We start from the raw sequence: 27,332 nt of genomic DNA, 5'->3' as shown, positions 1-27,332 counted from the left end.
TAAGAAAATGCTCGGATCCGAACGCAGTGTGGTAGAAGAATGGCTGTCCGAATTCAAGGTAAGAAGGCAGAAATACCTTTGCCGCTTCCCTGGGTGGCTTCTGGATAGCGGGGGGGATTTTGTACCACTACCACCCCTCAGTGTCCTGACCTGGATAGCCCAGTGTAGCCTGATCTCATCAGATCTCGGAAGCGAAACAAGATCAGCCCTGGCTAGTATTTGTATGAGAGATCTCCAAGGAATACCTGGGTTGTGACACGGAAGCAGACAGTGACATACCACGTCTGAACGTCTCTTGCCTTGAAAACCCCATGGGGGTCGCTGTGAGTCAACTGTGACTTAATTACACACACCCTTCTCAATAGCGTAGAGCATACAGAAGACCTTTGTTTTGGATCTCCCTTCCTGGATTGAGGGACAGTAAATTCACTTGTGGTGGCCTGTGCTGAAAGGTAAGCAGGCTATTGTTAACACAGCTATTGTTCTTCTAGGCGTTACCTGAAACTCAAGTCTCCAATTATGCAGCCACGCTTCACCGGAAAAAAACATTGGTGCCTGCTCTTTATAAGGTCATTCAGGATCCAAACAATGAGGTATGAAACAGCCGATTAATTTAACAGGGCAACTCTGGACTTTATTAACGGCCTCCATTTTGAAAGCGTCGTAGCAGCTTTTTTTCTTACTCTGTTCAATAAAGGGGGAAATTTTGTTTCCTTCCATCCTGCTTAATTCTATTTTTGGATGTATTTGAGGGTTGCGGAACATGTTTCTAGCTGAGCGCTATCTGTTTTTGCTATTGAATTGTATTCAGAGCCACTGCTTGGTTTGGGTGATAGAGGTTGCACAGGCTGACAGAGGTCGGCTCAGTTTGGATTCCTTGAAGAATTTCATTCTAAATCTGACAAAAGAGAGTAAAAAGACGTGTCAGTAAAACACAAGGCAAGAGTGTTTAGCTCTGCTTTTAGAAGCAGGATACGGGAAATTTTTTTTGGAAAGAGTATAATTTCCTTCTGTAGAAAACGAACAGGCCAACCCTTGAACCTTTAATGTCAACAGTGCTTTAACAAAGCTACTGGTTCCTCCTGTAGTTGGATAGCTAAGAACAGGAAGAATTGTGCAGTGTTGTAATAAATGCAGTGGAAATGCGCCAGTTAAGAGTCAAACGCTCAGTGGAATTTTATACCTTTAAAAAAATTAGAGCAGACCCTACATGGTGAAATGCCATTTGTTACATTTAAATGCCCTGACCCGGATAGCCCAGGCTAGCCCGATCTCATCAGAGCTCGCAAACTAAGCAGGTACGGCCCTGGCTAGTATTTGGATGGGAGACCTCCAAGGAATACCAGGGTCATGATGCAGAGGCAGGCAAAGGCAAAACACCTCTGAACGTCTCTTACCATGAAAACCCTACAGGGTCTTGACGGCACTTGATGGCACTTTCCACCCCCAATACTCCTCCTGTTAGCTTCATAAGAACATCTCCATTGTGTAGCTGCTGGTTCAGGAACCTGAGTGCCAAAGAATAGATGCTTTCGAATTATGGTGCTGGAGAAGACTCTTGAGAGTCCCTTGGACTGCAAGGAGATCAAATCAGTCAATCCTAAAAGTAATCAACCCTGACTGTTCCCTGGAAGGCCAGATAATGAAACTGAAACCCAAATACTTGGGCCACCAAATGAGAAGGGAGCACTCACTGGAGAAGACCCTGATGCTGGGAAAGACTGAAGGTCAAAGAAGACGGGGACGGCAAAGGTGGAGATGGTTATCGATGCAACGAACATGAAGTCGAGCAAACTCTGGAGTACGATGGAGGGCAGGAGGGCCTGGCGTGATGATGTCCATGGGGTCGGGAAGAGTCGGACTCAACTGTGCAACTGAACAACAACAAATCTGAAGTTTTCTGAAAATGAGAGTATAGAAAGTCATGTGGGCAAATGTAAGCTAGTGATCAGCAGTAGGGCAGTACAACGGTGTGTCCCCCCCACCCCATATCATCACCTGTGGGCTAACTAGCTGCGGCCCTCTGGGTAATACTACTTTACAGTATGGCCGTAAGCATCCACCAAGTTTTTAACTGCTAATGTAAGGCGAGCAGGTAATAAAAACATATAAGATCTTTATCTGTATATCCCAAAGAGCAAGTATGGAATGTTTGAAAAGGTATCTCAAGTAACCCTTGGCTGACAGCAAGGTAAAATGCAGACTCTGGTTTCCCCCCTTCCAAACTGTGTAGCAGTAGAAAGTTATACTAATTTCATACTCATGCAGGTAATACTTGGCTTCAGCTTTAGGAGTATTTCACTTGTGTTTGCTCTTAATTTATGTTTGCGCCGCAGGATTTGTTTTGAGATTCAGTAGAATGTGGTTTTTCCCCCTCTTTTTAAATCAATACTAACACATCTCTATAAAATGTAATGGTAGAAAGGCAATCTAAATGTGTATGAAAAACAGATTAAAACAGCATCAGGTGAATGTTAGAGATCTAAAAAAGTCTACATTGATAAAAATTATATAAAAACAATTTTTTTAAACTGTTTATCCCGTCCTTCTGCAAATTAAGATCCCATCAAACTCACCTATCAAAGTTGCAAGATTACCAACAAAGGTAAATGTCTACAAAGCCAGCAGTAATCATAATAATCATAGATTAGGGTGTAGGCAAACATTGACTATTAAAATAAATTATACAAAAGCAAATTAATCATGCAAAATTAAGTAAAATGTGTTTTAATATTGTTCCTTTCACTATTAAGCAGCAGCTGGACAGACCCTCGCCAGGGGTGCTCTAGGCTGATCCTGCATTGAGCAGGGGGTTGGACTAGATGGCCTCTAGGGCCCCTTCCGACTCTTTATGGCTCTATGATTCTTACTGCACCAGTTTTAAAAAACTGGCAGTCCAGGCTAGCTCAACCTTGGAAGCTAAGCAGTGTCGGCACTGCTTTAGTACTTGGATGGGAGACCCCCGAGGGAAATCCAGGGTTGTGAAGCAGAGGCAGGCAATGGCAAATCGCCTCTGGACATCTCTTGCCTCGAAAACTCTATGGGGCTGCTCTAAGTCGGCTGTGACTTGACGGCAAGCCTATATCTATATACACAATTACGTCAACTCACTGCTTGGAAAATGATTTGCTTAACATGTGATCACTAGGCCAGAACCATAACCTGTGGTGTGTGTGCTGTCTCTCGTAGCTTCTAGAGCCCGTCTGCCACCAACTCTTTGAACTCTATCGTAGCTCCGAGGTCCGTCTCAAAAGGTTCACGCTGCAGTTCTTGCCGGAACTGATCTGGGTTTATCTGCGTCTGACTGCCAGCAAAGATCGGCAAAGTAATGGCTGCATCGAAGCCCTGCTCTTGGGGATTTACAACTTGGTAAGTAAATCTGCAGGGGAGGTGGCCGAGGAGCGCTTTGGTCTTTTTCATCTGTGTTGACTACAGCGAAAGCAGGTCGCTGGGGTCTCTTTCCCGTCTGTTACACCGTTTCCAAGATTCTGATCTCCTCGCAGTATTTTCATAAGACCAGTTCTAATAGATTTTGACTGCTGTGCTGTGAGATGGGACTCTTCCTGCCCCCTTGTTAAAGTTATTTGGGGGGGGGGTTACATTGCTTCACAGGCTTTGCCAGAATACCTCTTCGGAATGAGAACGCTAATCTCATTCCCTTTTTTAAAAAGTTATTGTTGTCTTCGATTTTATTGAGCTCTTCAGGGGTTGTGCGTTCTCCTTCCATGCAATGCTCCCTCTAAGCTGTGGAGTCTTGTGAGCAAAAATTCTACTTTTGTGAGCTGCTGGCGTTAAAGTTGTGAGTGAGCCATTTGGCTACTGCATAAATGAGTTTGCTCTGGAGCCCTCCTTCCTGAGCTAAGACAAAAACGTGTGAGCTGGAGGCTAAAAAACTGTGAGCTAGCTCACATTAACTCAGCTTAGAGGGAACACTGCTTCCATGTGGTGGAGTGCACACAATATGCGTATGTTTTTAAAAAACAATTATCACTGTAGGTATTGTGTTGTTTTTGAACAGGGATTGTGGAGTTTCAGGAGTATTTATTACAGTTCCACAGGGCCTGTAAAATGGAGCTGTTCTGCTTGGCTTTCAGTTGAGGCGGTAGACATCCAAAATCCACCTTTGGCCTCTTCTACTGAAATCACTGGCTCTATGATCAGCCTAAACTGAGCATAGCAACATGAACCTTGATTGCTGTTTCTATTATTGTTTTAAATTACTGTTTTAATTTTTTAAGTATTATTGCTGAGACTATGTGACTCTGTAACCCGCCCTGAGCCCGTTGGCGGGGAGGGCGGGATAAAAATCCAACTAAATAAATAAAATAAATAAAAAATAAATATTTACAAGACAGTGACTGTATTAACAACTTGCTACCCCTTAAATTGCATCCCGGTCATCTTTTTCTAAAGAGCTGGTCTTGCATTTGGTAGCTGAGATCACTCACAGCATAGCAGCCTACATGACGTGACGCAAGGCAGCTCAGTTTTCCATCACCTTTCCTTTCGCTGTAGGAAATTGCTGACAAAGATGGGAACAATAAAGTTTTATCTTTCACCATCCCTTCCTTATCCAAGCCATCAATTTACCATGAGGTAAGAACACAGTTGCGTTTCCAACTAGAAATTAAAGTTGTGTTGTCACGAAAGTGAGTCTTTAGTATCTAAGTATTCACATTTTCTTTGGAATTGTCATTCTGTAAGTATTGTCTGGATTGTTTTCCAAGTCATGATGTACCTTACCCAACGAGCACCTGCAGTTAGTTACCTTTCTGCATGATAGATGCCAGCTGTGAACTGTCAAAGTAATTGGTTGACAGCAGGCCATCTTGACAGCTGAAGATCTAGATTCACCTTAGGTCAGTTAGATCAGTTGACTGATCCTTTGATTGGTCAGTCAATTGGGGAACTGACAGCTGAGCTAGTATAAAGGCAGGAGTGAGGAACAAGAAACACACAGAAGAGCTGTTGGACAAAGAGGAACATTCCATGTCACGAAGAGCTCGTGGACTTGGAAGGAGAGATCTTCACTCCCTTTGGTACTTCTACTCCTGCTTCAGCGCTGCTGGGAAGACAACTGCTCAGGGTCAGTGTCTAGAGGCTAGTCAATTAGGTTTCTACTCTTGTCTTTGTTTCATTGCACGCACCTTTCCCCTACTTGTATATTTTTATATGTGTTATCCTTTTGTAAATAAATTTCTAAATTCTGTTTTTATACAACTGGAGTAAGTTACTGGCCCAGAGCCCAGGTTTATTATTTATTCCAGTGCCATAGAACTACGCTACCAAAGGGGTTAATTCCCAATTGGACATACCTAAATTCCCTTTTTTTTTGGTCACCTCAGCCAATAAACATTGGGGGGACACCCCAATGTTGTGACATGTGTAAGCATTTGGATCTCGGAAGCTAAGCCAGGTTGGCCCTGGAGAGTATTTGGATGGGAGACCACCCAGGAATACCAGCATCACGACGCAGAGGTTGGCAATGGCAAGCCACCTCCAAATGCGTCTTGCTTTGAAAACCCTATGGGGGGGGGTCACCATAAGTCACCTGTGACTTAACGCGACAACAGCAAAGCATTCAGTAGTTGTCAGTCCAGAATGAAACTAGCCCATGTGTACTGTTTTAAGACGATCCTCGGTTAGAGTGTTTTGTTCTTGCCTCTTTTCTGTCCGCATTCATAGTATCTTAAATCTACCTTTAATGTCGTTACCTTTTGAACTTCTCCAGCCGTCGACTATTGGATCCATGGCTTTGACGGAGGGAGCCCTATGTCAGCACGACCTCCTCAGAGTAGTGTACAGTGACCTGCACCCTCAGAGAGAAACGTTTACGGCACAGAACAGGTAAACAGCGGAAGCACCAGGTTGTTTAACCATGTTTCAATGTGTTTGTGAATTTGAAGGCACCAGGAGGAGGGGGGCTCCCAGGTTTATAAGTCTGAGACGTTAAGAAGAGCAGAAGATGTTCAAATGTATCTTGACCAGCGATCCTCACCATGATGCCTGTTGGGGTGCCAGCATGGTCATCAGCATCTTTTGTGGTGGTCCTCCAAGTGTTTAAAACGGGTCTTTTGCCCAGCAGGCCTTCCGATTGGCCATTGTAGACATATGTGGATTTTTATTAAAAATCATTGCTTCAGCAGCAGTTGCCACCACAGCGCAAGGATCCTAACTGAATATGTTCTTTCCGAAAGGCATTCTGTTAAGCAGAGCTCTTGTCTGAAAAGTTGAAGAGTTAACTCTTCAGAAAGGGATGGGCATGAATCTCATCACGAACCTAAATTCCTCACGAAAATCGCTGGGTTGTGGTTCGTGAACCGAGGTTTGTGTGGCTCGTGGTGGGAAGTGTGGGTCCCACAAACCCGAGAATCGCTTTTCCTATGGCCATAACAGGCACATGGCAGAGGTTCACCTCGACCAGCATCTTCTTCTGGGATCTTACCCAGTATTTACACCCTTGATACCTTCTAATATTTATTCTTCAGGCTTTGTTTAATACTTTACATTTGGAGCTACCCTAAGGGTGTCTTGCTTGTGTTTGGTGATAACTTCAGGTTTTAGATCCTGTCAATTAGTATGTATTTATTATAAAGGTAAAGGTTCCCTTGCTCGAAAGCCAGTCGAATCCGACTCTAGGGTTGCGGTGTTCATCTCCGTTTCAAAGCCGAAGAGCCAGCGCTGTCCGAAGACGTTTCCGTGGCCATGTGGCCGGCATGACTAAACACCAAGGCGCACGGAATGCTGTTACCTTCCCACTGAAGTGGTACCTATTTATCTACTTGCAATTTCTTGCTTTCGAACTGCTAGGTTGACAGGAGCTGGAACTAGAGACGGGAGCTCACTCCGTCTTGCGGCACCCGGGTCTCAAACTGCTGAACTACTGACCTTCCACGGCCTGCAGTTCAGCGTCTTAACCACATGAGCCACCGCAGCTCCTTTTTTATTTATTTGTTTGTTTTTATTTATTTATTTATTTATTAGCTGGATGTAAAAGTTCTCTAGCACATCAATGGCCACTGGGTTCTGTTTGCACCGTCCTGTTTTAAAACCACTTCTCCTGTTTGCCGTAATGTGTTTGCAGTGTAGTTAATTATCTACCATGAAGTACACTGGCGAGACTGTTGGGTAGGATTGGGGTAACCAGGGTTCAGGTCCCAGTTTGCCACGAAACATGATGGATTACCTCAGGCCAGTAATTCTTGCTCAGCCTAATTTACCTCACAAGATTGCTGCGAGGATAAAATCGAAGACAGAACCACGGATGCTGCTCTAAGTTTCTTGGAGGAGGCATGGGGGGAAAATGCACTAAATAAATAATCAGTATATTTAATAATAAAGTGGGTGGCTAATGTCACATATAAAAGTAGAAAAAAAACAGGTCACCCAGGGGGTTTTATATGTTCTGGCGACTTCTGCGGGGCTTTGCTCAGAGAGAGAGAGCGGGAAGGGGGGGGGGGGACCCAAAAATCAGGGGAGGGGAAATTGGTGTGCTGAAGCCCTGAGATTTATATGAAGAAGAAGAGTAGGGTTTTTTTAACCCCACTTTTCTCTACCTTAAGGAATCTCAAAGCAGCTTCAATCTCCTCCCCTTCCTCTCCCCACAACAAGCACCTTGTGAGGTAGGTGGGGCTGAGAGAGCTCTGTGAGAACCGTGACTGGCCCAAGGTCACCCAACTGGCTTCATGTGGAGGAGTGGGGAACCATAAGAACATAAGAGAAGCCAATGTTGGATCAGGCCAATAGCCCTTCTAGTCCAACACTCTGTCACACAGTGGCCAAAAATACCAGGTGCCATCAGGAGGTCCATCAGTGGGGCCAGAACACTAGAAGCCCTCCCACTGTTGACCCCCCCCCCAAGCACCAAGAATACAGTACATCACCTGCCCCAGCCTGTTCCTATCTATACCTTGTGGCTAATAGCCACCGATGGACCTCTGCTCCATATGTTTATTCAGTTCCCTCTTTAAGCTTGTCCATGCTTGTAGCCACCACCACCTCCTGTGGCAGTGAATTCCATGTGTTAATCACTCTTTAAGTGAAGAAGTACTTCCTTTTATCTTTTCTAACCCGACTGCTCAGCAATTTCATGTAGTGTCCACGAGTTCTTGTATTGTGAGAAAGGGAGAAAAGTACCTCTTTCTCTACCTGCTCTATCCCATGCATACTCTTATAAACCTCGATCATGTCCCCCCTCAGCCGTCGTTTCTCCAAGCTAAAGAGCCCCAAGCGCTTTAACCTTTCTTCATAGGGAAAGTGTTCCAACCCTTTTATCATTCTAGTTGCCCTTTTCTGCACTTTTCCAATGCTATAATAGCCTTTTTGAGGTGTGGTGACCAGAACTGTACACAGTATTCCAAATGAGGACGTACCATCGATTTATACAGGGGCGTTATGATACTGGTTGATTTGTTTTCAATTCCAATTTCAAAACCAAACCTGGTTCTCCAGATTAGAGTCCATTGCTCTTAAAGACTATGCTGTTCTGGAGGGGGTAATTATAGTGGATGGAGTGGGATTTCCAAATAGTTTGCCCCCCTTATATGATTCCTCATGGGCCTGCGACTTGTAAGGCCTCTATTCCAAACCCAAGTGGAACGAAGCAAGAGATATACAATCTGTTTGGGCCTATCGATGCAAATATCTTGTAGCACAATCATAGCAATCTCAGTCTTTTATTTTTTTTTCTCCCCACCCCCGTCTTTAGGTTTGAGGTGCTGAGTTTTCTCATGTTGTGCTACAACTCCGCCATTGTCTACATGCCCGCCTCTTCCTATCAGTCGCTTTGTAGGATGGGCTCCAGGTGAGAACTGTATTCCTGATACCCTTGAGGGGGAAACTTTAGCGATGGTGTTCTTAATCAACATACAAAGTTTAGTTTTCCACATCTTGTACTTGTTGCGATTGATTTAGAAATGAAATAACTGTGTGTTTTTTGTGGCCACAATTGAATGTGTTCATTTTTTGTTGTTGTTGGTTTGACTTCATTTGTCATAGAAGACCAAGAAACAAAAATAGTCTGGGACCCCCTGCAATTTTCTCTGTTAAATAGATTTAAAAAAAAAATTCAAACTGCATCTTTGAACTATGAATTGTTCATTGGATCCAGGATCCAGTGGGGACAGCATCTGAAAATCCTCCTGGCATATGCTTGTTCATTTTTGGTTTGTTTGACTTAATTTGTCATAGAAGACCAAGAAACAGAAATAGTCTGGGACCCCCTGTAATTTTTTCTGTTACAGGGCTCTTTTTGTAGAAGAAGCCCAGCAGGAACTCATTAGCATAATACGCCACACCCAACAGCAGAAACTCATTAGCATATTGGGCCACACCCCCGACAGCACAGCTCATTAGCACATTAGGCCAACCCCCCTGTTACCAGAAGTGTGGTCATCCAGCCACACCCACCTTTTGCTTCTTATTCTGTTTACCTTGTTTGTTGTCAAAACCCAGAGCTTTTTTTGTAGCAGGAACTTCTTTGCATGTTAGGCCACAAACCCCTACTGTAGCCAATCCTAATGAGTTTCTGCTGTTGGGTGTGACCTATTATGCTAATGAGTTCCTGCTGGGTGTGGCCAACTCGGGAGCCAGCCGGAACTCCGTTCCTGTGCGTTCCTGCCCAAAAATAGCCCTGGTTAAATAGATTAAAAAAAAAAAAATCAAACTGCATCTTTGAACTATGAATTGTTCATTGGATCCAGGATCCAGTGGGGACAGCATCTGAAAACCCTCCTGGGGGACGTGATCAATGTTTCTCAGGGTGTGTGCTTAACCCTGGGGATCCTTGACCACGTAGAATTAATAGTAAGCAGGATGGTTAAAAAAAACCCAACAACAGACAGGCAGTTGCAACTTGCACGATTCTGCAAAGCAGGTAAATAGGATTTTCCTTCTTGAAATGTTGAAGTATATATATATTTTCTGGGCCTGTTTTTTGTTGGTGTCGCTATGAAATTTTATGATTCATCCCCTTGAAGATGCGTCTCTGAAGAGAAGACAATTCATATGAACAACATAGCAGTTTTTTTTAAAAAATCATCAAGGCAGTCTCTTTTGGAGATTAATCTTTATACTCTGATTATGCCAGGTGTGTAATTGACTGTCTGAAAACTTGTTTGCTCAAAGTGTTCGTAAGGTCAAGATTGTATTTTCTTTCTCAAATGCTCTTATTACGTCTTGCTAGGCTCTGTGTCAGTGGGTTTCCTCGGCAACATGAAAAATGCTGGAAGGAAGAGTGTGGTAGAGTAGTCCTGGATCCGGACTTCATGGTGCAACTCCTCACCGGAGTTTATTATGCTGTGTGAGTATCTGGGGGTCAGGCAAGAGGAGACCCCGGTTTTCAGCTGAATTGGAATATATTTGTGTCCAGCATGGTCATTTAGGCATTGGATGCTGGCTGCCATCGAACACATGATGAAGAGAAGAGAAGAAGAGATTGGATTCATACCCCACCCTTCACTCGGAGTGGCTTACAAACTCCTTCCCCTTCCCCTCCCCACAACAGACACCCTGTGAGGTGGGTGGGGCCGAGAGAGCTCTTTCCAGAACTGTCCTTGAGAGAACAACTCTGGCAGAACTATGGCTTGCCCAAGGTCATCCATCAGCTGCAAGCGGAGGAGTGGGGAATCAAACCCGGTTCTCCCAGATTAGAGTCCGCCACTCTTAACCACTGCACCAAACTGCTGCCTTATACTGAATCAGACCCTCCATCAAAGTCAGTATTTGTGCTCAGACTGGCAGCGGCTCTCCAGGGTCTCGGGCAGAAAGAGGTCTTTCACTCACCACCTGGTCCTTTCAACTGGAGATGGCGGGGACTGAACCTGGGGACCTTCTGCGTGCGAAGCAGGTGCTCTGCCACTGAGCCACGGCCCCTCCCCTGATTTTATGATTGCCCGATTCCCCTCATCCCGGCTCTACCACTTCAGTCAGGGTTTTGTGAATATCTTTACCCCAGGGTAAATCAGCTCTCTTGTATACCACCCCAGAGCGTTGCACTTCTGGCTTCCTCTCTTTTTAGACGAATCACAACCCGCGTACCTTGTAGAAAGAAGACTGTGCCCCCCCTACTGCTAATTAGATGTTTTGTGAGTACACGTAGCCGTGTGTATTTATGTGTTAAAACCCAGTAACGAAAGACGTGTGCACTTGAATTAACCCCCTGTTTGAATATTTTAACGCGCAGTCCGCTGTCGTTCTTTGTGAGAATAGCATTTGTGTGATGTGCTTCTACCGGGCTGACAGAATGTGGGATTTAATTTCAGTGTTCTCTGGTAAAATAATATCTTTAACTTTAGATAAGTGCTACTGTATTATAATGTTACTAATGAATACTGTCCTGGTTGGGGGAAGTATAAGGAGGATGTGGCTTGGAACACTGGATTGCTTTTCGTAGGCTAATTTTTGACGAAATTCTAGCAAATATCTATGTAGCAAAGGTATACAGCAAGGACAAGGCTGAAGTTCAAGAAAATAATTCCTCCTTTTTGCTCCTGCCTTATCCATATGTAGGTACAACGGACAGTGGGAACTCGGCCAGGAAGCCCTGGATGACATAATTTACAGAGCGCAGCTTGAGCTCTATTCTCAGCCACTGTTGGTAAGGGAAAAGCGACTGCCTTCTCTTGAAACGGTTGAAAATGTACATATGCCCGGTTCTGCGTGTGTTAAGGCTTGTGTGATGTGTCGGGAAGCGTTCCAAAATCTAGCCATCCATCCGGGATGCAGCAGCATACAGGAACAGTGTGCGTTTGCCACTTAAACTCTGGTACTTGGGAACTGAAGCTATGCTGTGGGCTCTATAGCACAGGCTTATTTATTCCCAGAAAGTAGGAATGAAAGGCCAGAGGTGGGCAGAACATTTGACTGATTGCAGGAAGCTTGGAGGTGGATCGGGGTGTGCTCCCCATGCTCTGCCACGGCACTCCGTTGAGAGGCATGTGAATGCATGTGTGCACACTCTGGCTGTGGTACAGGAAGGAGTCCTGTCCTAGCAACTGCTGAGCGGGCACAGGACTTTGCAGCTTGAATGCCTTGTGTTAACTACTGCTAGCTAACCTCCTTGCCTGGGTAGCCTAGGATGGCCCGATTTCATCAGATCTCAGAAGCTAAGCAGGGTCGGCCCCGGCTAGTATTTGGATGGGAAGCCACTGAGGAAGTCCAGGGTCACAACGCAGAGGCAGGCAATGGCAAAAGCCACCTCTGACCCTCTCTTGCCTGGAAAAACCTAAGTCTGGGGTGTCAAACATAAGGCTCGGGGGCCGGAACTGGCCCCTCCAGGGCTCTTATGTGGCCCGCAAGCAACTAGCGCAAGGGAGGGAACAGGAGACTACTCGGGGGGGGGGTGAGACGCGCGGGGGGGGGGGGGTAGAGACACTCCGATTGTGGCTTCAGCATGACGGAACAACCTCATCTGCAGCATTCAAGCAGCGTGGGAGTGTCTGCCCAGTGCCACAGTGCCAAAAACCATATGGGTTTTCCTTTACACCCCCCTCTGAGCCCATGGGGCCTTGCAGTGAGGATAAAACATGGAGCTTACCAGCTGCTGTCCTTTATACAGTTTATACCTCTGGTACCTGGCATTACATTTTATGGCACACGTGGCCTGGCCCAACAAAGTGACATTTATGTCAGATCCGGCCCTCGTAACAAATTAGTTTGACACCTCCGCCCTAAAGGGTTGCAGAAAGTGATCTGGGGCTTGATGGCGCTTTCCACCACCACCAACTGACTTCCTGCTCTGAGACAACTAGAGTGAGGCATGTGAGTGGGGCGGCTGGGAATGCCGTGCCGTGGGGCTCCATACCCTGCTTTCCCCTAGCACCCCTGCTTCGCTGTCTGCTGCTGTTGTCATCAGTGCTCCCTCTAAGCTGTGGAGTCTTGTGAGCAAAAATTCTGCATTGTGAGCTACTGGCATTAAAGTCGTGAGCGAGCAGTTTGGCTGCTGCATAAATTAGTTTGCTCTGGAGCCGTCCTTCCTGAGCAAAGCAGAACTGTGTGAGCTGGAGGTTAAAAAAACGAGAGCTAGCTCACACTAACTCAGCTTAGGGGGAACACTGGCTGCCATAGCTCCCCCTTAAGTGGGAATCGGGAAGGGACTTTGGCCTTGTCTCCCAGTCCTCACCCCAGTGGGAGCAGCAGCTGTGTTGGTGGAATTCTTTTGCACTAAGGCGAGGCAGCCTAGCCTACCTACAAGCATACCTGGCCGCTCTCAGCCACAGCTGATAAGCCACTCCCACTTGCGATGAAGTTAGGGGGTCTTTATTTTAAAGTGTTTTATGAACCATATGTATATTACATACTACTAACTCAAAATGGTTCTGTTTACAAATTATCATAATAAGTCACCAAACACCAGATCTGTGTAAACAAAGCAATACCATACAGCATGTTTAAGTTCTTCGGGACCACTTCAGGTTGCCCCAAATACTCTAGTGCAATGAACCGAACTTCAACAAAATCAGAACAAGCTGGATGAGATTCATATTTATGCACTTGATGGGTAATTTTGTCTTTTATATAAATTTCCCATAACTTATGAGGCCACTAGGTAAGTGTAGGTGCATCTGAACATTTCCACATTGTGGCCGTTGATGTTTTAGGAGTCTTTTAGACATGAATCGGAACATGGGTGTTCGTTGACTGGCCCTCTGCGTAGTGCCCTCTGGTTAGTCCAGAAGTAGCTGCAGTGGAATTGCCGTGCGGGTTAAGGTTGTGTGTGTGTGTGTGTGTGTGTGAGAGAGAGAGAGAGAGAAGGTGATTGAAAATGGAAATGAACATGGAACTGTGTTACATATCTGCTTGTCTTCGTATTACCTACATTCTGCCTGTGACTGTCTGCATTTACGTGTAACGACAAGAACTTCTTCTCAACAGAGAGGACAAACTAGCGGAATGCGACTTTGAGAAGGGGCGCATTTGGCTAAGGCCTCCTCGTATAAGAGGTCTGTGACAAGTACCTCTGCCATCACTCTCCATGCCTTTCTTTTAATTTTATGTCATTTCGCCGGAGGGGGGGGCATATTTAGGTCAGGGGCAATGCTCCCTCTAAGCTGTGGAGTCTCGTGAGCAAAAATTCTACTTTGTGAGCTACTGGCATTAAAGTTCTGAGCGAGCGATGAATTGCCAGGACAGCAAACCCAGGGGGGTGTTAGTTGCCAGGAAGGGCTAATTAAAGTCAAGGTAACTGAGCAATAAATACAGCTAAGATTTGAATGATGCATTTGGTAAGACCTGCTCATAGCAGCAAATTGGCATATAGATAATAAAAGATAATAAAAGTTTGAGTTCAGTGGCACCTTTAAGACCAACAAGTTTAATTCTGGGTATAAACGAGAACTGAATGACTTAGCATGTGTCATGAGATAAGAAGCCAATATCTTTGTTAAGCCCTGGGGACGCCATTGTCCTGACCATTGTAATAACTTGTAATTCAGCAATCCCCCACTCCAGTCTGTTTCTGAAATTCTTTTGCAATAAAACAGCTACTTTGAGATCCCCCACTGAGTGCCCTGGGAGGTTGAAATGTTCTCCTACAGGTTTCTCCGTTTTGTGATTCTTGATGTCAGATTTGTGTCCATTTATACTTTGGCATAGGGTTTGACCTGTTTGCCCTGTGAAGAGAACTGAAGGGCACTGTGGGCATTTAATGGCATTTACAATGTTAGACGAGAAAGTGAATAAGCCTGAGATAGTATAGTTGATGTTAGGTCCATTGATTGTATTGTCTGGGTGTTTATGGCAGCAAAGTTGGCATCTGGGTTTATTACAAGCTCTGCTCCAGCGTCCATATTCAAGTTAGAATCGAAGGTCATTAGTATGCGATCTTTAGTAAAAGGCAAAAAGATGTGTGTGATCTGAAGAGAAACCAGGGTATTTGAAAGTCATTAAGCAGGTAATCCATCTATCTTTAACTAGGCTACTATTTTGGAGAACCTATGGGGGGGTGACGCTGGGGTGTTAAGGCATTCTGGGTTTCTCCATTATGAGAAGGCTGAAGGAGGAAGAGATTTTAAAGGAAAACAGAGCAGTGTAAAGTAAAAAAAAAGATGAGTTGGGAGAAAACCGACAGACATGTACAAAAGGAGAAGACATTTTTTCTCCTGCTAGCATTATAAAGTAAGACAAACCAAACAGGAACAGCAACCAGATTTTGTTGGGTTCGTTTATTCAGTTTTCGGCATGAGTGAGAACCAGATTCAAATACTGACCCGCCTGCAGGCTTTACAGTATTGCTGGTCTCCAAGGAATCCTTTCAAGCAGGCTCAATTGGCCATTTAGCTTTTCCAGCCTAGCAGCACATTTAATCATCATTTCCTGCAGGAAGTCGCTGTTCCAATAATTCACCAGGTAAGAAGCATTTAAATTATCCCACCTGAAAGTAACAGCTAAGTCACCCAAAGCAATTCATCAAGACAGCCGTTTAACCACATCTATTGGAAAGATAAAAAATTGATTGCCAAGATATGACTCTCAGCTCTCCTTTGGAAAAAAATAATAACGCTAGTTCTTAAAAGCTAGGTAATTATGAGACTGCTGCAAGAACAGACTTTAGCAGCACTGATTTTGCCTCCCGTTAAGTGCATCCTGCCCGGACCACCTCTGCTGCTAATCCCGGAGGCTGCAGCACCCAAAAGCTCTTGAGCCTGATATGCAGCTCAACCTAGAACCAAATATGGCTCTTTAAAAAAGAAAAGAAAATTCAATCCCAATGTTAAGGTATATCAAAGACGTAACTGAGATGCTAGAATGCAGCCAGTATGTGAAGGGAACGGCTGGCGAAGATTTGAGACGAAAAGGCTCTTTCTGCTTTACAGAAAGGGAAGTGTCAGAGATGAACCATTGCCAGTAATCCAAGTGCGAATTATGCACAGACTTGTGCCAGTGCACTAGAACAACCACACCAGCCACTCCTTGTATATTCGTGACTTATTGTCAGACCTTGTGGGCAGCTTCCTAATGAAGGGTTTGCAAACACCTGTGTTTGGGCTGCTAATCTGGACGACAAATCAGCCTGTCAGTTATTAGTAACTAGAAATAAGGCCCGTTGTGGAAATAAATACAACGAGATCTAGAAAGAGGCTCTGGGAGAGTGCTCTGGCTTTGGGCAAACAGTGTCAGTCTGCTTTTAAAACATGAACCTGGGACCTGCACACCACCAGAATACAGCCCTATGAGGTATGTTATGCAACTGAAAATCCCAACTGCCTTGCGGGGGGGGGGGGTTTGAGGTGTGGAATGGAGTGAAGTCCAATCAGCTTCCATATGCAAAAGACCAGGTTGTCGCAGCAGTTGTGGTGTGGGCGGGACCCGGGCTTTGCCTTCTGATTGGTGGCGATATATGCTGAGGAGCAGTGCCATCAGCCATACACTAAGGGAGTGCATTTTAGAATTAGAACTTTGGCACCCACTATTCAATTATATATAAGGAGAGATGCTAGGTTGTATGGATTCAGTTGTTTAAACGGGTTTCCTGACACTGGCTCTGTGTTGATCTGAATTTTGCTCTTAATTTTGATACAGTTTGGCCCTTTGACGATAAAAGGTGGCTGGCCCCTGCTCTGATCTTTAGAGTATTCAGCAACTGGCATCCCCTGACCAGCGTTCCCTCTAAGCTGAGTGAGTGTGAGCTGGCTCACAGTTTTTTAGCCTCCGGCTCACACATTTTTGCCTTAGCTCAGGAAGGGATGGCTCCAGAGCAAATGTATGCAGTAGCCAAATCGTTCGCTCACAACTTTAATGCCCGTAGCTCACAAAATACAACATTTGCTCACAAGACACCACAGCTTAGAGGGAGCACTGTTGATGACATGCTCTTCACTCGGACAAATGGGAACGGAGCTCTCGAGAGGTTCAAGCATAATTTTAAAGTATAAATTTAGCCACTTTAGATGAACACTTTATGCATTGGATGAAGCGGGCGCTGCCTCGAGAAAGCCCATGCTAGAATACATTTTGTTGGTCTTCAAGATGCTGGTGGCACTCTCTGCCAGACAGCATCCATCCCCTGCAGGACCTGTTACAGTTCCGCAGGGCCTGCAAGGCAGAGCTGTTCCACCAGGTGTTCAGTTGAGGACAGTGACAGTTCCATGTTGGCACTCCGATCCCCCTCCTCTCCTGTGTAGCAGGTACTCCTTTGCATATTAAGCGACATGCCCCTAATGTAGCCAATCCTCCAAGAGCTTACAGTAGCTCCTGTAAGAAGAGCTCTGTAAGCTCTTGGAGGATTGGTTACATTAGGGGTGTGTGGCCTAATATGCAAAGGAGTTCCTGCTACAAAAAGAGCCCTGCGCTGAATCCGCGCAAGCGGAGATCCGAACGAGCCCCTCAGATGAGAGGAGCTCGGATCTGGGGCGCTTTAGGGCGTTCCAGGGGGGAGTCTCTCTTTCGGTCGAAAGATCGGAGATTGAGACTCTCGCCATGCCCTGCCCCTTTGGACCTTGCTGCGTGAGCGACCCCGTTCTACGGGGTTTAGCGGAACCACCGGGCGTCACCGAGTGATGAAGCGAATATCCGGAAAAAAAATGGAAAAGAAAAGACTGGCGTAACTGTGAGTTGTCAAAATACAGAGAAAATGAACTAAGAACGTTTCCCCCCCCCTTCAGCGGAAAAGGAGGAGGTTAATCCTCTATAAGCGAGAAAGAAAAGAAAAGAAAAGAAAAGAGGGGGGGAATGGACTGAGCGAATAGTGATGTTTTCCTTTGATGTACTTGAAAATAAGCAAGAAAAGGTTTTGTTTCTCTGGAGCGCATTTTAAGAACTTTATTAAAAATAATAAAAAAAAGATGTCGGAGCTGGGTAAAGACAAGCGGGGGAGAAGGGAGGGACTTCCGTCTGGGCGTTTGTGTCAACGTGAGTGCCGGCTGTTTAATATTTGGACTGTGTATGGCTATGAATCCAACGGGGATTGTGAAGGAAAAGAAAAGTTTGAATTGTGACAGCGACAAGTGCCTCATGAGCGCTTATAAAAGTCAACAATTGAAGAGGAGAATCCAGCGAAGAGATTGGGAGCGGATAAAAGCGAAATTGAAATTAATACCATTCTCAAAGCTGGAGATCTCCGGGCATGGCATGAAAGGAAGACGACTTATAGCACAGGAACTGAAAGAGTTAACAGCGACCCGAAGGAGGAGGGGAAGAAGCCGGAGGGAGAGAAAAACAGAGGAAGCCCCTCCCGTCACTGAGAGTGGAAAAGTAACCAGCACGTAAAAGAAGCGGTTTTGAATGTGCCCTGAAGAGACTTTTTAACAGAAATTCAAAGGAACATTACTAACATACTAACACAGAAAGTAACTGGAATGGAAAAAAGATGTTTGACAACACGCAGAAGAAGCCTTTGATGATTGGACATTACTAACAGTTTAATCTAACAGTTAATAGATCACTCAGCTTTCTCTTCGTCCCACTATATACCTTCCCTATTTTTCTTTTTAAGCGAAACTCCTCCCCTTTTTAGGGGAGTCAATAAAATCTTTATACAAAAAAAAAAAAGAGCCCTGCGCTGTGAGAGAGCATCGTTACTGGTTCTTTGTGCTTTCTCTAGCTGTATTTTTGTTTGCTATTGGTCTTAACCTGATTTTAATTGATGTTTTATGACTGTGTTGTGCACCGCTCTGAGCCTGGTTTCCTGGGGGAGAGGGGTTGAAAAACTGAATTAAAAAAAAATTATCCGAGGAAGTTTTGCAAACTGTTTTGTATAGCGCCCCGCTTACCTGCGCAGAAAAGCCTGTAGAAAATGACTGATGCAACTGTCTTACTTGTACAAGGGCAAATATTTAATTTATTTATTAATTTGTACCCCTCCCTCCCACAAAGCAGGCTCAGGGCGGCTCACATCAGTCAAATCTAAGTTGACACATAAATCACAATTATATAAATTGTTATATAAACATAATTATATATAACAATTATATAAATTGTTATATAAAATAATTATATAAACAATTATATAAAAATAAAATTGTTAAAAACGATACAGATATGCAATCAAGTTCATAAAGTGCTGGCGAGGGTCGTTTAATTATTTACGATGGCGCGTTTTAACAACGTGCCCGGAGATCTAGGAATCCTTCTGCTCATGATCTTTTGCTATACGGGCGGCGTAGGCTAGATGTCAGGCCCGAGGGCCAGGGCTCTGTAGTAGTGGCGGCTCCTTAACTGAAAGCCTGGTGGAAGAGCTCCATCTTGCAGGCCCTGCGGAACTGTAGAAGATATACTCTTTAAGTGCATAAAAGTGTAGATCCTGGGACTGCTGTTAAATTGAGAACAGCGTTCTGTATTCTCTCTTCTTCCCGTCTTGTCTCATCTGCCTCTCGTTGCCGTCATAGGTTGCAAATGCTATGAAGAACTCCTTGCCCTTTGACGCTCCTGACGCATCCCAAGGAGGGCAGAAAGTGCTGAAGGTAGAGGTGACCCCGACAGTGCCGAGGATCTCTCGGACCGCCATTACCACCGCTTCGATCCGCCGACACCGCTGGAGGAGAGAAGGTAAGCTCTAACCCGATGCCAAGAAGCTAGCGTAGCAGAACATTCTTCCATTTCCATTGCTACAAATGGTTTTCTGGGCTTGAATCTTAGTGTCTGTTTCTGTAACGCACAGAGTGCTGATAATTTTTCCTTGTGTTGTATGTGTGAGAAGTGGTAATCATCACAACAACGCTCTTTGGAGGGAGGTAAGTATTGCCCTTATTTTATAGTGTGGTGAAACCTAGAATGACTTGAATGGTATTCGGTGGCAGAAGAATTTGCTGCAGGACTAGAACTCAGAATTGCTGACACCCCTTCTCAATATTCGGTGCCTCTTTGGCGTCTGAAGTGACTCACTTTTGCCTCCTGCAGTTCACGGGGAAGCTGCACCCACAAAGTACCTTAAAATCAAGCCCCTCTGTCTTCTGAAGGTTTCATAGTACAAGACGGCAATACATATCTAATGATGTTTCAGATTCTAAAAGCACAATGGAAGGACAAAAAGGGAATTCACATGTTAAGCTATAGTTTGTGCCTTACCATCATTCTGCCAACAGAAGTGGATTTCCCCCGAGCCCCTTACTTTTGCAGCCTTAAATGACCCCAAAGGTGTTTCCCGGGGGAAGGGTATTCCCGGTGGCAACCCCTCCTCCCCATGGATCGGGGGCTGCACAGTGAGGGGTGGAACTGGGAGGTATGAATTGCGAGTTTTATTGACAAAATTTCCCAGGCACTTTCGTTTTGCCTAACCCTTGTAAGTTTATATAATACATATTGTCTAGTACCATATTCAGACTCTTAACTGAAATTGGAAGTGCCCATAATAATGTGTCTAACCAACTTTAGGAACCTTTTTCACTCTTCATTATGTGCTGCCTTCTGACTAAGGCTTTGGTATGATATTCAGTCGTCAGCAAAATGACAAAGAAAAAGATGAACATGGTAGCCTTTTCAGTCTCTTGAACAACATAATAATTAAGATCCTTTCCATTTCATATGTAGCATTCATTAAAGCATAAAACTGAAATTCTTAAAATGTAGCTGTTCCTGGGCCTTTTCTTTGATACTAAAGTTGTACCAAAATAATATATCTATTTTTGCATTCTTCTCTGGCTGCCTAACCCTAAAAACAAGTACTACCATTTTGCAAATCCTTGGTCATGTGTGTCCTCATCGCTGACATGTTGTGTGCTAGTCTCTTTGTATACTCTACAGCATATCTCCTTATTCCTGTGGTGTGCCGCTGACGCTGTTGTCTAGAAACGTGCCGATGCGTGTTTCAGTTTCTGTGTACAAGATTTCCCTGGCCTGGGTTTGGATGTTCAGAAGGGGGTGGGGGGAAGAGTAGAAAAGCACTAAAATATTATATGTTGAATCCCAGATGGCTTTGACTTCTCAAACGATGACTTGAGCATTCCCGGATCCCCGGTCCTTCCCGGCTCCACAGACCTAGGGATTAAACGCAAGCAAGAGGGGGACATCCTGGTGCTCAGGACCCCTGAGCATGGCTCACCGGAGCCCAACTTGGCAGCCGCCACTGCAGAGGGTAGGAGAGAGAGGAGGAAGCAAAAGTCAGTGGGGGGGGGAGCTCGGCTGCCCATTCCCAATCAGAATCCCCTTCCGTTCTCGAACGTTTCCGCTATCCCAAAGCGTATTGTCCGTTGCCTGTGTGCCACATGTTTCTGCCCCTCTCCCCTCCGTCATGTCTAGCACCACACTGGGAGCTCCCTTTCGTTACCCTGAGGGATTCTGAGCCAGTGTTAAGACACTTAGCTTGGCACGATTAAAATCTGGCCAAGGGCTGTCCCCAGTGTTCCCTCTAAGCTGAGTTAGTGTGAGCTGGCTCACAGTTTTTTTCGCCTCCAGCTCTGACCTTTTTGTTTTAGCTCAGGAAGGGATGGCTCCAGAGCAGATTAATTTATGCGGTAGCCAAATCACTCACTCACAACTGTAATGCCAGTAGCTCACAAAGTGGAATTTTTGCTCAAAAGACTCCACAGCTTAGAGGGAACATCGGCTGTCCCTGTCGGCTTTGGGATGGTTTGGAGAAGCCCTATTCCTTAGCGTGTTCATTAAATGCGAGGACTTGCCAAACAAACACGCTGAGATCGTTTTGCGAAATGGGGATCCATTTAGGGGGCACAAGAACACTTTTTGCAAGAAAAGAAAATTCCTGCCGAACTCCAGCTTTCTAGCGCGCCGAAATATTTTATCATCTCATCTGAGACTCGTTGGAGTGGGCTGTCTCTCAGCGATTCAGCTGTTTCTTAAAAATGAATTCAGTGGCCAACCCAGGTATTCTAGTCATGAGATTGTGACTACAACCAGACTGTCCTATAGAATCAGCCAAACTTGGAGGGGAAATTCTTACAGCCTTATACAGTGGTATTCTTCAGGTTATTCTTTTATTTTACGTAACCTCTCAACTTTTCCTCTTTACCGAGAGGTTGTCTTTCCAAGGCAGCGCATGTCATCAGGATACAGTCCCCTCGATGCTGGTGGAGGGATCTTTTAATTTCCGTAAAAATTATATGGAAATTTTACTGTCACTTGCATCTCCCCTAAGCTATTTCCGCAACCTTTTGCCCCTTTTCTTGGCGCAGTCTTCTGGCCTCGCTAACCGCTCTTGTCGTCACTTTTAACAACCCGGGACTTGACAGTTATATCCTGCACGTGCTTCACAGATCACCCAGAGGAAGATTAACATCCCAAGATCCTTCTAGCATGAACACGCGCAGTACACGTGAGCCGATCATGCGTGATTGGAAGTTTTGTGGGGGGAGGGGCAGAGTCAGGATCTCAGGCGTTGGTGGAAAGCGACGCTGAAAACATCGAGCGGTCTTAGAGCCTGCTTCAGAATAGAGCATGCTCAGTACCTAAGAGCCTCAACGTCAACTCTTCCCAACCCCCTGTCCCATCTGGTCTTACTTCATTGTACTAACGAAACACTGTGCATGTGCATGACCAGAAGGATGCCGAGGAAGTCCTCACTTTTGCTGAGGATCTTCTTCTTCTTTTTTTTTAAATGGTTCGCCGAGGATGTGCCGCTCCCTCCCTGCCTTTCACACTTTGAAACAGGGCAGTCATCTTAAAAAACAACAACAACAAGGCCATATGGGCTTTGTTGTGGAGTGTGCATCATCCATCGTGGATGCCGGACAGATGGAAGCGAATAATGCCAAACTGTGGGTCTGGCCATAGAAAACCCGAGGACTTGGTGGGATGCCATTCTGGGACAGAAGGAGACCTTGAGAGAGTTTGGGCTCGATTGGGAACGGAGCATGTTCCCAGATTTCTACTGTACTGCATATCGATAACCTAAACTGGTGCCGGCCTAACAGAAAACTCTCCCCTCCTTTGGTGGTTTTCAGACAGAGGCTATATGGCCTTCTGACAGCAGTGCTGTGTGAAATTAGGCAGATCATGAGAAGGGAGGGCAGGAAGGGTCGCATCAGAGCTTAGTTCTCGTGGCCCTTTCTTTACACGCCCAGGGAAATGCTGGTCGCCACGTTGGGGTCAGGAAGCCATTTTTCTCCCGGCCACTTTGGCTGGAGATCCTGGAGGGTGGGTTTTTTCCTGCCCTCTTCTGAGCATATAGCCAGGGGTCACTGGGGATGTGGGGGGTATTTGTGAATTTCCTGCATTGTGCAGGGGGCCGGGCTAGGTGACCCTGGAGGTCCCTTCCAACGCTTATGATTCGGTGATTCGGCGAATTGGTAATTACTCCTGATGTGGCACGTAATGTAAAAATGGAACAAAATGATATTTCTTAGACATGCATTTCTGACATTCTAGGTTTTTTTTTAATGCCTGTGATTATAAAGAATTACAGAAATTTGCAGAAAAGTTAACGTTCTTTGGGTTGGATCCACAATATTATCAATGGGATTCTGCCAACGGAAGAGAAATTTCCCAGCTGTCCACTTCCTGCTGCAGCCTACCAATCTGCTCTGGACGCTGCCCTGGAGGCTGGGGGTGAGGGAGGGCAGATCCTAAGGAGCTGGGTTAAAGAGCGTCCATGTAGTGGTGGGGCGGACGCTGCCCCCTTCTGCTCCGTGGGTGTGTCTTACAGTGGCAGAAAACCACCTTTTGGTCCAACCCATGGGATTAATTTACAGAAGTAGTCTGTGAGTTAGCCAGGAGTGGATTGTTGCAAGAAGGGTATGTCTTAGAGAGAGTGTGGTGATCTGCTACCGGGCAGCGGCAGTAGACTCGTAGCCCATATAATTTGTGGTCACTGGGCTAAAAAGTTGATTAAAGTAGAAACGGAAAGAGCCACCCCCACCCCTCGGTCATTTTAGTACGATAAAGGTTTGGTTGGTTTATGGTTTAGTGTTCCGATTCTGTCCTTTATTTATTGGATATGTTTGTATCCTGCCTTTCTGCCATTGCGTTCAAAGAAGTTTACCGTTCAAAGTAACGCTTGCAGTACATTGATGCACCACACACAGAAGGGAAGAGGAAAAACTACGGCAGGTGTTTTGCTAGGTACCAGCATTTCAGGGTGCTAAAGTTGTTACTTTTTTTCCGGGGGTGAGGAGAATGGTCTGTGCCCCAATGTTCCATCTAAGCTGAGTTAGTGTGAGTTGGCTCACAGTTTTTTAGCCTCCAGCTCACACCTTTTTGTCTTAGCTCAGGAAGGAGGGCTCCAGAGCAATCTGATTTATGCGGCGGCCAAATCGCCCGCTCACAACTTTCATGCCAGCAGGCTCCCCAAATAGAATTTTTGCTCACAAGACTCCACAGCTTAGAGGGAGCATTGGCCATGGTCTGATCAGGGACGGAGGTGGAGTAAGAAAGGTGGATGTGGAATAAACTGAAAGGTGTGTGTTTAATATGTGCTTAGTGAAGTGGAGCTGCTCTGAAGCCTCATCTGAGAGTGTCTGGAATCTGGCTCGAAAGGTACCACCCTGCATGTTTTCCCTTCCACACCTGAGTGCTCTTGAGCTACCTGGGCCTCTGCATGGTGGCCGCATCCCAAAAAGCTCACGGCCGAGCCTCTCTGACTCCCTGTCCGAGTTCCAATGGATACTTTCCAGCCGCATTCCATTCTCAAACGTGTTAACTCAGGTTGGCCATCTTGCCAGTCCCGTGCCATCTCTCCTCGAGCCTTTTGCAGGCTGGGCTGCGGCCTTAATTTCTTCACGGGGAGAGAGCTTTGCCCGTGTAGTTCAGCGGCCTCTCTCCATGCCGGCTGGGGGGGGGGAGGGTATCCATTAGACCAAGGAAGGGTGGAGAGAGGCGGTGTTGCTATCAGCTGCTCAGCCAAACGCATTGTCATCCAGCTTTGCATGGTGTACGAAATTTGACAGCTGTATCTGATGAAAGGGAGGTGCTTTTGCTTTCAGGGGGTTCTGTTCTAGGTATGTATCAAGCGGCTTTTTGCTCCCCCCTTTCCTCTTTTTGAAGAATACCATGTGCACAGTGGCTTATGTTTAAAATGTCTCCTTTGACATGTTGGGAAGAATTGTGCGACAATGTGAGACACGCTGTTTCCAAAGCATTCTTTTGGTCCATGGGGCAATATTATGATCGCTAAAGCTGAAATCAACAGATTTGTTTAGCAGAAAAGCAACAACAAGCAGACGACAAGCACCTTTTGGTCTAAAACTTTTAGTCCCTCCCTTCTCTAAGTATTGGATTTATTTCTAAATTAAAGAAATGCCTGAAGTATTTAAATCTTTCCGGGAGGTGGGAAGAGAAATGAAGAATGTGAAGGGGGGGGGGGCGCTAGATTAAGAAAGCCTTCCAGGAGGGTTTATTAGTATTGTAGCGGTGCCATGTGGACAGCATCAGCCACAGAAGGCTGCTTCCCATAATATTGCAGTATTATGACACAGGAATGCTTTTATAAACCTCAGTCCCACGTCTTTCACTTTTACATGGGAAGGGTTTTGTAAATGCTGACGGTGCTAGTTCCATACAGTCACATTAATTAAGATGCTGTTAATTTCCACATAGTCTGAAAACCACTCACTATGTTGGTACATAGACTGTTGCTGTGCATTTCTTGGTGCTCTTGGCTTGGAAATTAACCACAGGATCGTGGCAATTCCCGTAGCGAGTGGCTTTCTGAAATTATGTTGGCTTTTGCCACTTTTGGAAACTTTTTAGGGGGAGTGTTAAGGTGCTCTGATCTGAAACCATAACACAGAAGGATGACTGCCTATCATTAGCTTGAGGAGAGGGGTAGATTCTGCCGAGGTGCTCCTGGAGCCCTGCAGTAGTACCATCGGCTTCCTCTCTATGCCTTCTGCATTCTGTGTTTCAGACTCAAATGTGTGCAAGAAACAATCATGAAGGTTTATAATAGAGGTTGGAAATACTGAGTTAAAGTATCGTAGCTCTTCCTCTCTATTAGCAGAATACCAGTTGTTGGTTCAATACAACTTGGTTAATAGTTGCCTAGTAGGTTAAGCAGACTTCCATTTTTATATAAATCAGGAAGCTCTGTCAAACATTCAATTTGGGGCTTTCCCCAAAGAATTTACTTGTGTTTAAAGCCATTTAGTAAAACACTGCAACCCATTCAGGTTTTTAGTACACTACAGAAAACACTAAATAGTAAAGAAATGTCCTTGGTGCCATCTTTTACACTTCTTAAACCTGCACTGAAACAGGTTAGTCTCTCAGCCTGGTTCTTTTTATTCTGGGTTTTAGACACTGACGGTATCAACGGAAGAGAGGAATCCGTGAACCTGAACGACGCTGATGAAGGGTTTTCATCTGGGGCCTCACTGAGCAGCCAACCCGTCGGGACCAAACCTCTTTCCTCCGCGTCCCAGAGGGGCAGCTTACGGAAAGGAGGGAGCGTCCGTGCGGCCAGGGAAAAAGAAATCGTCTCTGCCACCAGGTCCAGCGAGAGCCCCCGGGAGTCCGCCCGCAAGCAGTACCTACACCAGTCGGCCGAACTGGGTCCGGACGCGATCGAAATGACTCCTACCAAGAAGCACCTGAGCCTGCCTGCCGGGCAGGTGGTGTCCAAGGCCAGCAGCGTGAGCCTGATCCGGACTGCCAGCGCCTCTTCCACTAAATCCTTTGACTACGTGAACGGTAGTCAAGCGGGTTCCGGCATCGGCATGGGCGGCGAGGGTGTTACTAACTTGGCAGCCGGAAACTCCAATAGGTTTTCGACTATTAGTCTGCAGGAGGACCGCTTAGGGCAAGCCGGCAACGGGAAAGACGTCCTCTCGCCGGGAGCTCCTCTGACCAAGCAATCCCGATCCCCGAGTTTCAATATGCAATTGATATCCCAAGTTTAGCTTCGTCGTCCCGCCTTTCCCCCACCCCCACCTCTTTCCCCAGCCCCTCTTTGAGCATCAACAGCAGCTACTCTCCTAATACGGTGTGGAAAACCCCTGGCTTTTTGTGATCTCGTTCAAATTCATTTTAGAATATCCTATTATATTTTGTACTGAAACAGCAATAAAACCTCACGGTCCCGTCCCCCGTCCCCCCCCTTTCCTGCCTCCCCCGCCCCCAATGTGATAGTGAAGCAGTATAAGATGTACTATATGCCTTTTCCATGCCTTCCTTTCTCCTTGGGTGATGTGCAATCCATTGTAGGCCGATCAGTCCCATTTCAACACTGTGAGTCTTGAGAAGATCAGAGGAAATGGTGAATGTGATCCCTATGGAAAAAAAATGAAGCTTTTCCGGCTTTTTTCTGAGGAATAGAAACGGGTTAGTTTTTTTCTCTCAATCTGCAGTTCTCGCAAAGACTACTGGATTGTGACTCTTTTTTTCTCTCTCCTTTTGTTTCTTGGAACCGGGAGTGCCTCAGAGATTGTATAGGACTTCTGGACTCTGAGTTAGCGCAGCCAGTCCGGGGTGGGGGGGCGGGAGGCTGTCGTGGGTTCCCGGCAGCTGTC

The 27,332-nt window shown here is 45.7% G+C and overlaps 1 protein-coding gene across 1 annotated transcript; it reads left to right on the top strand.

The window, feature by feature from the left end:
* Positions 1 to 26,846, top strand: FAM126B (family with sequence similarity 126 member B). The gene is made up of 11 exons (XM_015408676.1): positions 1 to 58; positions 492 to 593; positions 3,190 to 3,369; positions 4,516 to 4,596; positions 5,732 to 5,847; positions 8,708 to 8,803; positions 10,184 to 10,300; positions 11,509 to 11,596; positions 19,323 to 19,482; positions 20,843 to 21,007; positions 26,122 to 26,846. Exons 1-11 carry the CDS (start codon positions 8 to 10, stop codon positions 26,721 to 26,723), a joined length of 1,758 nt encoding a protein of 585 aa, XP_015264162.1. The 5' UTR covers positions 1 to 7; the 3' UTR covers positions 26,724 to 26,846.
* Positions 26,847 to 27,332: the final 486 nt, after the last annotated feature.

The sequence above is a fragment of the Gekko japonicus genome, unplaced genomic scaffold (assembly GCF_001447785.1).
Source record: "Gekko japonicus isolate JY-2015 unplaced genomic scaffold, Gekko_japonicus_V1.1 scaffold2090, whole genome shotgun sequence".
Lineage (NCBI taxonomy): Eukaryota > Metazoa > Chordata > Lepidosauria > Squamata > Gekkonidae > Gekko > Gekko japonicus.
This window is presented reverse-complemented; position numbering and strand designations above follow the sequence as displayed.

What these genes read in the sequence shown, in the direction of transcription:
- FAM126B (XM_015408676.1), top strand. Translation starts at nt 8, where the DNA reads ATGCTCGGATCCGAACGCAGTGTGGTAGAAGAATGGCTGTCCGAATTC. An exon ending in AATGGCTGTCCGAATTCAAG is followed by an intron (nt 59 to 491) that starts GTAAGAAGGCAG and finishes TTGTTCTTCTAG; the next exon opens with GCGTTACCTGAAACTCAAGT. An exon ending in GGCAGCCGCCACTGCAGAGG is followed by an intron (nt 21,008 to 26,121) that starts GTAGGAGAGAGA and finishes TCTGGGTTTTAG; the next exon opens with ACACTGACGGTATCAACGGA.